Source organism: Rhipicephalus microplus, chromosome 1 (assembly GCF_043290135.1).
Source record: "Rhipicephalus microplus isolate Deutch F79 chromosome 1, USDA_Rmic, whole genome shotgun sequence".
NCBI classification, from domain to species: Eukaryota; Metazoa; Arthropoda; class Arachnida; order Ixodida; family Ixodidae; genus Rhipicephalus; species Rhipicephalus microplus.
This window is the reverse complement of record NC_134700.1, coordinates 239,125,469-239,140,747: the sequence shown is the minus strand read 5'-3', so window position 1 is coordinate 239,140,747 and position 15,279 is coordinate 239,125,469. Positions and strand designations below refer to the sequence as shown.

The 15,279-nt window shown below is 43.4% G+C and overlaps 1 protein-coding gene across 2 annotated transcripts in view; it reads left to right on the top strand.

Annotated features, from left to right (window-relative positions):
- Nucleotides 1-1,084: 1,084 nt before the first annotated feature.
- The window catches only part of LOC119166092 (synaptogenesis protein syg-2), a 159,596-nt gene continuing 145,401 nt past the window's right edge, over nt 1,085-15,279 (top strand). For both annotated transcript variants that reach the window (XM_075891688.1, XM_075891687.1), the window contains exon 1: nt 1,085-2,004. In XM_075891688.1, the coding sequence (XP_075747803.1) occupies nt 1,872-2,004 (133 nt within the window). In that variant the 5' untranslated portion in view covers nt 1,085-1,871. The remainder of the gene's footprint in view (nt 2,005-15,279) is intronic.

The window sequence follows — 15,279 nt, the reverse complement described above, 5'->3', positions numbered from 1 at the left end:
TATTAGAAAAACTCTCCGGGGCTCAACCAGGAGAAACAAATCAGCAACAAGAACCCGCATCACAGTGCCCCTGCAATCTCCGACGACAGCGCAGCCCTGGCCAACTGGGCCCGCCCTACGCCTTCGCTTGACGCCGGCAAGAGCTCTCGCCTAGTGGTGCCCCGTCCTCGGGCTCCTGCGACCATGTCCATCTTTCCTATTTTCTCCTTACTTCACTCTCTCGCTGGCCCTGCGCCTCACACTCTCTTTCTTCTCTCTCTGTCTCTATACCTTTTAATCCAATCATTTTAATCCCTCCTTACCTTCACCCCTTGTGAGCTACTGTTGAGGTGTCCTCCCTGTTAGAGACAATTGCGGTGCTCACTTTTCTCTTTTCATTTAAAATCACTCCCCCCCCCATTTTGATATTATTTAATCCTTGCCGGTCCGTTTAAGCATCGCACAGAAAAAAAGGTGCTTTAAAAAAAACGCAGCAATGCAAGGAATGTGGTCATAAGGCGCCTGCATTCATTAACCCCGTTTTATCAGTCATTTTACAAATCAGATCGTTGAAAAACAAAAGAAAAAAGGTCATGATCGATATGAGACGAACGAGTGCTTGGAAACTGTTTATCGGTAATATCGCGCCGGGAATAAATAGGGAAATAAAGATATCTGTATTTTCACCAACGGCATCAGAATAAACTGGATTATATATAAAATTTTTAAGCTATCGAAACAAAGGTCACACGCACACTCAAAACAACAAGGCCAGAAGTCAGTGTTCACGGCCTTCTGCCCAGGGCCGGAAACCAGCGCTCCAGGGCGCTTTTCACTCAAATAAAAGGGGAAATAGAGGGAAAAAAGGAGGGAAAGTAGAATAAGGGCATGGGAGCCTGGGTCTCTGTGCCGTCGCTGTGGCAGAAATGGTCTCCCGGTTTTCCTTCTTTCTTGCCTTTTGCATTCGGTTCTCTCCACCACTCGTGGAGGGCGCTGGGGCAGCAGCGAGCGCGCTGCCGTCAACGCCGCCGGCGGCGGGCCATGAAGCGGCGGCGGCAAGTGGACTCGCGTTCGCGCTCGCCCGGGAGTCGCTGTCGAGCGCGCGCTGAGCCGGCCGCGCCGGTGCCGATCGTCACTCTCCTCCTTCCGCTCGAGGACTTCTTTCTGCTTTCATCGCTCGCTTTCGGACGCTAAGCAGGCTCCTCCTGTACGGGGACGTTACAGGGCCGCGGTTCGTACCAAGCGCGAGTCGGCCGTCCATCGGCAATTTTTTAAAGAACCGATCGTAAGTTCTATGACATGTTCTGACCATCTCGTCTATCTCGGGTTCCGTGCAGACGGGATTGACTGGTTAGGCGTGTGGACAGGGCTATCTCGGGTTCCGTGCAGACGGGATTGACTGGTTAGGCGTGTGGACCTTGCAAGTACTCGACCGAAAGGCTGGAACTTTTGGGTGGTACGCTTCAGGTGAAGTCTGCAGTTGCCTAGCGATTGTGTGTTTAGAAACCGGAATATATGAAGATATCCCTGTGACTTCTGTGCATAAGGACATCTCGTTGTATTATTAATCGTCCGGGGCACCATCTCATAAGGTCAGCTGTGAATCCTTACCATCTCACCAGTGATATGGTGAGCTCTCCGTGAACGCAACTCCTGTGCGGACATCGTTCTTGATGTGTTCGCCTGCTCGTCAACCCATCGTTTTATTTTAAATTAGGACTCACTGGATTTATTTTGCTGCTTCTTCTGCCATTTCTGTTTTTCTTTACCACTCAACCGTTGGTACGTTGGCTGTACCCGAATAGGTGCGACCACAGTGTGTGGACATAGCAGAACTTTTTTAACGTTTGGCTTTGGCCGTTGACGCGCGACCAGACACGGACAGTGGTGACATGTGCAGTGCCGGCTATAAATGTGTGTCGGTGTCCAGACGGCCATGCCGTCGGTGCACTGCATTGTTTGGAGTAGTACTGCTGCTCGGATGTTGGTCTCAAGAGGTGGGCGCCCGGTACCAGGCAGTCACAGGTCAGTACAACCTTGTTAGCCAAGTAAATATCGTCATGGTGCTTGCATATTATCCCGCATTTTTTATTCAAAAATAAATACGTACTTGGCAGCTATAGGTTATGAGTGGGCAAATCTGTTCGTTTGCCGAAGTTTTTTTTTTTTGTACAGTTGTAGTTTGGCGAAAAACAGCGGTAATCAAAGCAATCAAAGCATTGGTCAAGCGGGAACAATAATCGCTTTCATACTTATTCCGGATCGGTGCTTTACTGTGGTAAATCGTTAGAAGCTAGCAAATAGGATAAACATTGAGCTCACAGCTGGGAAGATTTCCTGAAATGCGCAATACAATGCTAGTAAAATAACAAAATATAAAAAACTTTAATAAGTGTAACGGAGCACAAGAATTAATATATCAAAGAAATCGCGCGGTTGAACGTGGTTAAACCAAGTTTGTCGAGTGCTACCTCAATTTCGCCCACTTTTCAAAAGGACCGTACTCTAGATATTTAACGTTATGGCATATCTTAGTCGCTACATCCACTTTTGTAGAAGCAACTGCAGCATCCACAGTTCCAACAACGGACAACACGCAGGCGCTGCTCAAAGCCGTTGACGCTCTTGGCTCAAACGCGTATGAAAATTAGATGCCGTCCGTACCTCTTGAGGTGGTGGCACTAAATACTGGCCTTCAGACACTGTTCAGCGTATTTTGTTTAATTTTTTCGAATTGCGTTGTGACGATACGTGGCGTGTGCAAAAACAAGCACGGAAATTAACGCTCTGATATTATGGAGAAACCTCGGCGCGAACTCATCGCCGACGTTCATCGCCGAGAGCTTCGCGCCATCTCACGGGAAATCCGTAAACTATCATCAGCGGTCCTGACGCTGCTCGGATTCCCGGGCATGAGCTGGGTTGAGCTTGAAGGTGAAATTCATAGTCCATGGCGTCTCCTGGGTTTGCACCAGCATTACTGGAGCTATCTCTCCAAAATACGTTGGCTAGGAAGTTTATTTAAACAGGAAAAAAAATCGTGTCTAGTGAGTGAGAATTTATTAGAAACCAGAGAGGTCGGCCTGAGCTAGTTCGCTCTAGCCTGCTGAAACCACGTCTAAATTTCTCTCGTGTATTTGTTACCACGGAAGACTGCAATATTACGAAAATTTTTGATCTATTGAAGCGAATCATTGATATGAATGCCATGTGCGTTGTTTGTAACATCGCACCACAAATAATCCTGATTTTCTATTTGAAAATGGTTGAAATCGCTATGGTGATCTAGCAGTTGAAATACTAGTTTACTGACCCACAGGTCATGGGATCCAATTGCGGCCAAAGCAGCTGCATTTTGATTGAGGTGAAAATCAATGAAACCCGTGTACCCAGGTTTAGGTGTGCGTGTAGGAACCCTAAGGGGTCAGAATTTCCGGAGCCTTCCACCACGGCAACTCTCATAAACATATCGTAGTTTTTTGGGCGTTGAACACCAAGAATTCTTACTATCGAGCATTGAATACTTAGGCAAGTAGTGCTGCATGTTTCGAGCAGCGGATACGCTATTCAGTAGTATTATCAGTAAAAAAGTTTGGGGTGAGCACAATTTGTGTCATTTCTGGATCCTGAGTGTCCTGAATTATTTTTAAATACAAGGCTTTAACTTGCATTCTTGACAATTGAGTTGAGGCCATTTAAGCGTGAAGTACCACAGCTAAAATGTGCACCGTACCAGCTTCAACACCAGTCATTCAAATACCCGTTCGGGATCTGTCCCATAAGGACAACTTTGAAAGAGCCAATCTGTCACACATACAAAACAGGAAGTTGTAATGTTGGCCCTGGTGCAAGTTCAGGAAGGGATTTCAAACATGGCTATTGGTGAGAAGGACGTCGAGTTTTTATACACCTTACATTTACCCCGTAGGAAAGTGGCTAAAAATTAAAAAGTAAGGAATGCAGAGGCAATGAAGTATCAGTAGACAGTTTTGATTTGTTCATTATTATCATTATTATGAGATCTAGTTAATTATATGCGTTCCTTATTTCGTGTGTTCAACTAACATTTGCAGTGACTTCTCGTTCATTCACATAACAAAGCATTTGAAGTAAGCCGATTGCGTGACTATATATACGTGATTATTTCAAGTTATTTTATATCTCTCATTTCTGCTATTGTTTATCACTGATCTCGCTTTACTATAGGTGTTCACTTCTAAAATGTACAATATTGACTACAAGTAAAGGTGTCGTCTTATACGAAAATCATAAAACTCCGACAAACATTACCTTCGGGTGTGTGGTTTCTATAAGCCTGAGCCGCTTCAAGCCGGCAACATTATACTCTGTTGAGAAGTCCGACTGAAATTTGAACAGATCGAGTAAGGTCACTTAGCATCGACCAGACCAAACTAGCCTAAAAACGGAATCTTTCGGGTTTCATCTAATTTTTGGAATCTGAAGGACCAACTTGATCGTTCTGGTGACACTTTCTCCGACTCAGCCGCGATTAATTTTTGCGCCCGACAGAGGCAAGAAAATGTAAAACCAACCTTTGCATTCACAACTGCAGTTTGTCTTTTTACTAGTCAGTACACATTAGTAGATAACTTTGCTTCCTTTTTTTTCTTTCAATATTCAGCGTGCACTTTCTTAGTTAAAAAATCAATTTAGATATTACTATATGTAGATATAATCAGGAATTCATTAGGAATGTTTTTCAACGTTGATTCATCGTCACAAGTGGAGCCAATTTTCGTGATGTGCCAGCTGAAGATTCCAATATGCTGGCAACGTTCAAACGCTACCGCTTAACGACGTAGTTTTCTGCTTAGTCGCGTAGCTAAATCTGTGGAATACCTCAGATTATCTGAGATACAAACCTGGGCTATATTACTACCAAGCAGTGAACCTCTGCAATTGTTTTTCTTTTTGTATTCTGGTCTTCGTTATTGGCTCCGCAAGTCAACTGACTGCGCGTTTGTGTGCATGAGAGCTTGTTAAGTCCTTAATTATCGTATTAGGTTAATGAAAAAAAAAGGAAAGAAAGAACTGGCTTTTTTAAGTACATATCATCTTTTCTTCACGTGTGGTTTGCCCTTGAGTGTGCTCGCAATGTCAGTAACCATTACATCCTCGAAGTTCTGTTCAAAAAAAAAAAAGGAAAATAGAGAACACTCAAGGGTTTCGTAAGCTAACAAATAGTTGGTGTACGCTAAATTGTTGCTTTCAAGTTATTTTTACTGTTTAGGCTTTAGCAGTGAATTACTCACTTCCTGGTCATTGCTGGTAATACTTTTGCAGTTCTGTCTTATTTCTGCGTTGGAACGGGTCCTCGGCTGCGTACGGCGAGCAAAAGTGGATAAACTTACCGCCGCGTAGCTTTTTTGACAAATTACTACGGTCTTTTTAGGATGAAGTTAACAATAAAAAATGCATAAGCTTCCTAAGACTCTGGGTGGAATTCGCATACAGGAAGGTAATGCATCGCTGAGGCGCATCAATTCATCATTATCATTCTTATATTTTCTGTGTGTACGTTCTTATTAATGGCGTGTCATCTAGCCATTCTGAATGTCTGTTAAGTTACTGTATAATGTGCAGTGGTACGCCTTCAGCTCTCTATAAGCAATGTGAGGGAGCTTGGTGATTGTTTCGTAAGGCATGGTGGTACACAAGATGAAATAAACGGCCAATAATACTGCCCGTCATGGGTGTTCTTGAAGTATCGCACTGTTTTCAGTGCTAAGAAAAAAGCAGGTAAATGCCGAATTCACTCGTCTACTGACTTCGCATTAGTAAAACATTCCGCCTCTATCTGCACAATGTCGTTAATTGAAATGACGTGTATAAAATTAAGAACCACCCTACGCAGTTTTTGAGAGAATGTCAAATAAGCCTATTTATAAAAGCAGTTTTTCCGAAAATGAGCTCAAGTTTGAGCACATCCCGGAGCCAGTGCAATAAATTGCAAATTAATAAGAGGAGGCATTTTGCATGAATACTATAGCTATCGCCTTAATCCAGTAGATGCACTAACCAGCGAAAAAGTCATCGTCGGAGGAAAAGCTTGTGGCTTAAAACTGAAGTATAAGAACCTAAAAACACTACAAGAGACAGAGGAAATGGTGACTGTTGTCTTAACGAGCCAACTTAATGAGGACGGAAGAACGCTCATGAACATTAGGCAGCTATTCGCCGTCCTTATCATGGCGTCGATGCTCTTCCTCATCATTGCGTGGCTCTTTTCTCTTCCATGCTCTTTCTTTCTATTACTTTCGCATTGTTCGTTCCCGAAGTCGGGCCTGAGCCGCGGCTTCGACTGCGGCGTAATTTCAAATTATGCAGCCCACGATTGGTTCCGACTCACTTTTATCACGCAGTGCCGCCCATGGCGTGCGCAGATGTCATTTACGGCTGCCGAATGGCAAATGATGCTTGTTTGCAAGGAGAAATAGAAAATCGCAATCGGCTCCCTTTCCTTTGTATAATTCGTTTTAGTTTTTCAGTAAATCATACGCTTAATTTGCCCGCTCGGGATACCTCAATGGTAAAGATAGGCGGGGCGTTTCTGGCGCGCGTATTAATAGACCCTTTTCGTGAAACACGCAGCGTAATACCCGCCATCCGAACATCTTTACGGAGTGGACGTTGTGAGAAGAAATAACAAGAGATGGAAGAAGCACGCGAGAGTTACATGAAATGAAAGGAGTGAATGAGGCATGAAAAAAAGAAAGGGTCAATAAGAAGGCATGCAGGAAGCGATCCTCCAAGCATGACTAAAACGTTAAAGGCGTCGACAGGATCCTGGCGGCATTAGCGACAGATGTCACGCGATCAACGGATGCTCGTTTTTAGATGAAGAAAAAAGGTAAACTGAAAGCAAAATAGACAAATAAGCTCGTCGTCAGAGGCGTCTTCGGATGGGCAGGAATCCCGCGGGTATTGCCAGAAACTCCGATAAGTGGTGTAAAACGTTCTCCGTAAATGCGGAAAAGAAACATTCATGATTAACGAAACTTGCTTCCATAGGTTCCGTGCATTACTATAAATTCGGCAGATGATCAAACAACCTAATGCTGTCATATCAACTTTTATGGTGGTGCCGCAACATCAATTAATGTTTCGTGCTTTCCTTTCATATGTGAATATTTTAATAGAGAATGTCTAAAACGTTCTTCAATGGGACAATCTCCTTCGACGCCGGAGACAAAACTTCGAATGCCTTCGAGGCGAGTTAACGTAATCAATTTTCGCATGTTACTCATTTGACGTATTGCCGGTGCTTGCACGAGTCAAGACATTTCAAGGAAGTGCGTTCATATTGCTGCAGAGTATTGCGTCAGTACTAACAAAGTAAAGGTGAAAAAATCTGAACTGGTTTGGTGTGACATTTGAATGAACTGTATACCCCGCCTCTTTGATATAGAAAAATGCAGTATATGTGACCTAACCTTTTGGAATCTACAAACAGCGAAGGTTTGGTTCACATAGTACGGAAGTTCTAAGTGCTTCACTAAAACTTTCTTTCCTTGTCTCTCTTTTTTGTTGCTTTTCGGGCATTATTTTGGCCCATCGTTGGTGAAGTCTGTATCGTACATAGCCCAAAAAACAAAAGATAACACGGTAGCCACTATATGTACGAACAAGCCCAACTTCTGATTTTAAAGTACTGCTTATATCAGAAAAATCATCCGTCCGTTCTGGTAGCTGAAACAGACGCAAAATATCGCTTGTTTTAGTATTTTGTCTGACTAAACACTAAGACAAGAGAAAAAAAAAACATTACACTTTTTTGTTGATATGTGGAGCTTAACGTCCCGAAACCACCATATTATTATGAAAGACGCCGTAGTGGATGGCTCCAGAAATTTCGATCACCTGGGGTTGTTTAACGTGCAACCAAATTGGAGCACACGGGCCTACAGCATTTTCGCCTCCATCGAAAATGGAGCGGCCGCAGCCGGGATTCAATCCCACAACCTGCGAGACAGCAGCCGAGTACCTTAGTCACTAGACCGCCGCGGCGGAGGTTAAATTTTTCCTTCTTAGGGAGCTTATGGCTATGAGAGCGAACTGGACATGTATCTACGAAATAAAAACACTGCACATATTTAGATGCTCATTAATTAACATCACGACAGAAACTCGCACACAACAGACTAGGAAAATAAGATTATGTGCTGATGGAAATGGACTAAGTATAGTGGCTCAACATGGTTATTGCAATAGGAGGTGACCAATAAAAGCAAACTAAAACGCACTTTCACATTCCTCGTGTTCGCCAGAAAAATGGCTTCATAATACTATGACGGCAACTGCTAAAATCGTTCTTACAAGAAATTCTCATGAGGTCGAGACTTTGGCGGAATCCCGCCTGACCGGGAAATTACGTGGACGGTGAGAACACGGCGCCGACCAAAGCAAATATATGTTCTCATGTTGAATTCATGGGTCATGTCGGCAACTGGGAAGATGCTTCCATCCACTCGACAATAAATGAAACTCCGTCCACAACTTCATCCAATATTCTTTTTCTTCAAAAGACTGCACACACGCTAAACAAGAGATGCGGTGAGCGTACACTATTGTATGCGATTTGTTGGAAATGTTTGATTTGACGATCCTATAGAAACGCAAACGCGCTGCTCAAACTTTATTGTGAATAAGGATACCAAGTGGAAGGCAAAGGGTCTTTTTAAAAAGTTATTTTTACTTTGGTCAGCGCGTGTTTTCTTCGGCCCCTGCTAATGAGAAGTTGAACCTGCGGTCGCCGGAGAAAATAAAGAAACCAGTCAAAGCTAGGCAAGTTAAATTCTTTGTTTTGAGTAAAAAACAAGATTTAACAAAAGTTATGAAAAACGCATTTTTGAGACTGAGCCCCTCAGAAGACGAGAAGTGGAAAAGATAAGCTTGTTTTTTTAGGACCAGGTTTTGCGTGATGGTGCGAAAGAAAAGAAAAAGCTCACAGGAAAAAAAAAAGAAATACCAAAATGAAATAATAATGCCAGCTGGTGTGCCAAAGAAAAATTGCAAGTCATAAACATAGGAACGTTGATCATGATACAACGTTCTCCCTGAGGTGAAGAGAAGCATAAGATGAGAAGGTGATACAATATAAAAAAGGAGAACTGAACGAGTAAATGGTGTCACCTGAAACGAACCAGCGAGGCCTGTGATATGACCTTTCTTTTTTTTTGGGGGGGGGGGGGGGGGGCTAGTTGCTGAACAGCTGGCTTTACGCAGGATAACTATGCAATAAAAGGAGTGGTTGTAATTTTTATCCGTGTGATTGAGCTCTCTCTACCATTGAAAGCTTCATTGAAATAGAAAACAAACGAAAGAGTTTTTGTCACCGTTACTTGGTGATGGTTACCACTGTGCACTTGATTGTTACAAATAAAGAAAAAAACACAAAATAGCATATATTCACATATACCGTCTTACATAGGTGACAGAGAAGTTCTCCTATGGTCAGAACAAACACGTAGTCGCCACGCTCACTTTCAACTATAGTCCACTCAGTAGTGGTCACAAATCTTCGTTTCTTCGAAAAAGGGTTGCAGCACATTCATTGCTTTGCCATTTGTTTTACATGGCCTTGGGCCTAGTAACGCAAATGACCACTCGAGCAACGCAAATGACCACTCGAGATCTAACTTATGGAGTTCCAGTTCGAGTCGCCTTCTGTGTGTGTCGTGTTTCAGACAGTCGAGCAAGGGGTGATAGATGTCCTCGTCGTCGTGGCCGCCTGAACATGTTGACGATGTTGAACGCTGAATACGAAGTAGGAAGTGCTTTGTGTAAGCAGTTCCGAGTCTTAGGCGATATGCGAGTGTGTCGATGCGCCTGGGGAGGTCACAGTCTAATTGGCATTCAAGATTAGGATCAACAGCATATAGGATCGATTCCTTTGTTTTGTCTGTAAACCAGGTAGACTAGCATAAATCACGTTTCGTTGTTCTTGAAATTCCATTTACATAATATTGAGATACAGAATGAAACACGCTTGCGTAGAATGGTGAGCGGATTTCGTGAACTCATTTGTCATTTCATTTCCCTTGATTCCGCAGTGACTGGGAAACCACTCGATTATTCGACTTCATAGCTTCTGAAAGCTCTTTTAGTATAGCGTATACTTTACGCACATCAGTATGTCTTGAAGTGGCATTTTCCACACATGCGAGTGCCGCCAGAGAGTCTGTAATTACCACCCATTTTCTTGGTGTCGTTGAGAGTTTAATAAAGCTTACGGTTAGCAAAATCGCTACGGGCTCCGACGTTGTTGAAGAGGAGAGATGGCCCAATCGATATACACAATCTTCGCGAAATTTCGGAATTATAAATGCTGATGTCCCTGTCTCTTTGGCAAAGTCAGCATTTATAATTTGAAGCTTCATGATTTAAAGAATGCTTAACCACAAAAACAATTTTAATATCAAAATATTTTAGTGTTGCAACAAGAGGTTTCAGTTTTTCTTAATAAAAATTCAAGGTGAAAGACTCACGACACCTTTTTTCATTTTTTTTCTCCTATACGGGTAATAAACTGGAGAGCTTAAGAAAGCATTGTAGGGGCAGATGCATGGCTGATACTTTTATGGAAGAAAAAATATAGTTACCAGAAACTTATCTGCGGTTGACGGACTTTACTAGCTCGTGCATTTTTCATTTTGTTCTGCGTATCTAACGCTGATATTTAAAAGTAGACAAAGAAAACATTGTACTGTTGCAGTAGTGGCACAAGTGTGTTAAACCAAACCACTATGCGCTTAAGAAAATAGCACGCGAGTTTCCGTGGGCTTAGTATATAATATAGTAGCTGTTACTACAACACATGTGTAAAGTAATTATGCAGGACAGACAGCAAGGAAAGCATACGCCTACTGCGGCATCAGTTATTTTTAGCTTTTTTGAAGACTTCTGAGTGTTAGCGCAATACAGGGTTGCCCTATGGCCGCAAACCTCAGCGGCCAGATAGGTGGTGTCATCTGCCGGTGCCAAAATGAACCCATTAGGCACGGAATAGGCAGAATTTCTATTTAGAGGCATAATGCCTAATACGTTACCTTTCATTTTTTTATAAACCTTGTCGAGACAAAAAGGCGGGGCCTGTAATTTTGAATTTACGACGGGTCACAAGATGTCACGGCCTTTGTGTGGTCACCCGGTATTCCACAAGCACTTCTGTGTGTACCGAAATTCCATACACGCTAAAAGGGTCTTTTTTGAACCACACACCACACTAGTGTTTGTGGAAACGTACAAAATACAGCAAAAAAAAACATAATGAACCCCAGTTATTAAAATTTAGACAACTCTATACGCTGTGCATTTTTGAACAATTGTTTGGCTTGAGCGAATAAACAGTGAGAAAGAAAACGTGCATGGGCAGAGGGATACATATTTTTACTTTTTTTGTCACCGTGTGCATGCGTAATGGTTGTTTCTTCCTTGCTTTTGCGGAAGCTATTTATTCTGCTTGTTACAGAAATAAAACAAATTTCATTGGCGCGCGCGGACGTCAAACGGAAAAATTTACTAGTGAAATCGACCCGCACCCCATCTATCGTTATCTACAGGAAACATACCGCGTCCAATCACGGCTGGTATCGAGGTGCGCACTCGCTCCAGCAAGCAAGTGCCTCCAGACCGGCCGCGGTCTAACGCTTGGCTGCTCTGACGTCTGTCGAAGCCAGTCGAGGCCATGTGGTGGAGCTTTCAAAGGAAGCGTACTGACAGCTGCACGTGCATTCTGGTGCGAAGAACATGCTAAGGAGCACTCATCCTAAAAATCTGCAGTGCGATCGCGAAAGCGTTTGCCGTCAAAACGTGTCGTAAAACGTGCAAAAAAAATATTGCTTCCTTCAAATTTATAATAGGTCCTATCTGTACCGTCTCTACTATCACCACATTGTTTTTGTAGAAGCACGATGGGGGGGGGGGGGGGGGAAGTGTTGAACAAACCAGTAACGTAGTGAAGTTTTCAATCAGGGGCCTCTTTCTTCTGGCAATATCCAGTTTCCGTTCGGCCTCCTCTGTTTCTTTACCGCAGATGTTTGATGCTAAGGAGTGCTACACTACGCGAAGTCCGACAAGCAAGATATGTAAACCTCGCCATAATGCCCCGACTACACGACACATGTGTCTCTTGTTAAAGCTCTCTGTAGAACCCGTGTTAACAGCACTTTCGTTTTGCCTAATCAGTACTACTTTTATCGCAAGTACCAGAAAGAGGTCTGACCACTATAAACCCACGCGTAAACACGCGCATGTCACGTGAGAAACGAGGCTATTCGCTCAAACTCATATCTTCAAAATTTGTACAGATAAGAAAACGTATTTGCACGTTGCCTACTGCGCATGGAACGTGGCGAAAGTAAGCACTCGACAGCACGTATGTTATGAGGCACAAGAAAAGAAAACATATTCAAACAAGCAAAACACAACTGCAGTCCCAAAACGGCTGGAGCTGCAGACGCAATCAGCGCTAGCTCTAAGCTCTTAGCACGTCCCGGGTTTGTTTATCTTGTTCAACGCTAAAGCAAGCGCCATTAGGGTGCTGCACACGCGAAAGCACTCATTTTCGAAAAAAAAATTGCATTCTCGGAAGCGAAAGCAATGTTTGAAAAGCCAAGGCAGTAAGCAACACTGGAAGTCGAGAGAAAAAGACGACGCGCAACGAGTGAGCGAGTGAAAATCGTGTTTGCTTTGTGCGTGTTAGAAATGAAGTAAAACAAAACCATCTTCAGAAATAGTGCGATAATTACTAAGATCCCCGAGCTAGATTTAGAACCAGCTCTGGCTTTATTTCGCTTTTTGCGTGTTTTTTTTAACCACTTTCTTCCAGAGTCTGGTACAGCTTGGCGCCTTTCGAGTTGAAACAGCTTTCCATCTTGTCCCACTTTTCGAGTGTTGGCAGTGCGAAAACAAGAATAAGCTTGTGCAAGGCGGCACTGCCTGTAACGCCAAAAGCAGTGTGGCATGCCGGCAGAAAGAAACGATGCAGTGGAAAACAAAAAGTTAGGTGTAGAAGGCAACAGGGAAACTGGGGAAAAATTGGGATTAGTGGAAACGAGAGAAGCACTGTAACGAGGCTCTGCCGCCCCCGCTCTCCAACCGAGAGCCCTTCCACGTTCAAGAACAAATGCGCCGTCGGAAATAGGCTCCGAGATTCGGCCGCCTGTGGCGGGCCACTGATTCCTTTTTCTTGCCCTGTTCATTTATGGTATTGCTATCCACGTATCTATGTGTATAGTTAGTGCCATTTCATTTTATTTTTCACCGCACGGTCTTCATTACTTCGGACTCTCTTCCTCCTACGCCCATATTTTCTTCTATCAGCTATAACACTCTCGTTTCTAACACGTATCCTACTATTTTCCCCTCTTTTGTGTATAAGTCGCCGGTTCAAAGACAGGGTACAAAAATCTGCAGTATAAAAATAAAGGCAAAAAAAGGTGTGGCACGAAAGCTTTTCCGAGTTCACTCAAACCAGCACGGCCGAAGGTGTGGGAGAAGCACCAACGAAGAGCAAAAGAAATAATGAATAGAAGCACGCAATGGCCGACATTTACGTCTACCAGGGCCCCGGCTGGCGTTCGTGCTCGTAGCGGGGCTTTTGGAGCTGGCGGCAATTTCCCGGTCAACCCGTCTTTTAGTGATTCGCCACCGGGGCCCGACACCGAGCTGGCCTTTCACGGATCGGCTGTCGCTGGTGCAGGCGCGAACACGCCCCCACCCCCTCCCCACCTCCATGCGCTTTCCTACGACCACGAAGAAAGAAAACAAATGTGACAGTGCAACAGTAACTTGTGCAAAAAAGCGTGCCTTTACGGGAGTGTGTGCGTCTGATCAGTAGGGCGAGAGAAACACATAAAATCAAAACGCGGAGAGCGATAATCAATGCTGTTTTATAAGAGCGCACCACTGTACAGTTTCTTTTCCCTTTAGGCACATTTATATTTGTGCCATTTCGAAGAGACCTCGTAACTCTTTCGTTCGCTGACCGAGCACTGGCTGTTTACGTATATGTGTAGTTTCAGCGAATGCTACACGGTATTAGATAGCACTTTCATAGCTTTATTTCGTGTTCTTTTATGCTGGACATATATATTGGCACTGTGGGATAAAATTTCTACCCCTCTCTTTAATGGTTGAAAGACAGATAACACATACAGCGTGCCCCGATTGCAATAAATCAGCAATACCCATTTGAGGGTGCCGAACTTTGACACTGCGGGAAAACTTCGCTTTTAAACAGACCTTTCTGCTTTTCTGGATATGTTTTTCCCTTGTATACTATTCATTAATAAACTTTTTTTGTTTTGTAAATTACGTATTCTGCGGTGTATATCTGGCATGCTTGTAATATGATTAGGCCTTTGATGTTACATACTTTGCAACCTATATTGCACGTTTATGATCTATTCAAACACAAATATATCAGCAAATAAAAAATGAAATCTCAGTCTGTTTTTCGACTATCATTAGTCGCACATTGTTTTATAAAAGAAGTCACAGCTTTGCCGCAAAGGCGGAGCATTGAATGCGATAGGAACAAATTAGACGGTCACGCGAGGAATGGCAAACAAATCGAAACGTTTCATGCGTTTCTCATGCACAAATCACGCACGAAACGTACTCACAGGGGCAGATGAACATGAAGAAGCGTCTCAATTGTTACTTCACTGTATCTGGAAAGCTTGCCCTTTTCGCAAACGGAGACTGCAACGAGTGCAGTCGCCATTGAGCGCCCGGTAACTACAACAGAATCGTTCCGGTGAAAGCCCAAGGCGTACGATTGTCCCCACCGCGAGATAAGCGAGCGCACGCATAAGCATTTCCTCTCCGCGGGGCAAAGTACGCGTGGGAGATGAGAGCGCGTGCCACCACGTCGTGACAATCTAGCGACGCACGTTCATTGCGCCATCTCGCTGGTAATGCTGAAAATGCGATAGTAGTTCCCCTTAGATGCCCATAATACGTATAATAATTCGTGGTAGGTATAAATACCTTGCCGTTTGCACGCCGAAAGAGGTGCTTTTTCATAGGACAGTGGCTAACGATTCACACTCACAATTCCGAGGTCGGATATTCAATTCCGTGCGTGTGCCCGTGTCGTTTTCTCAATTCTTTTTTCTTTTTTCTTGCTTGTTGAAATTATATATATATATATATATATATATATATATATATATATATATATATATATATATATATATATATATATATATATATATATATATATTTGTATATATAAGGTGAATGACGGTGACGCTGACGCTGACGTCGACACCT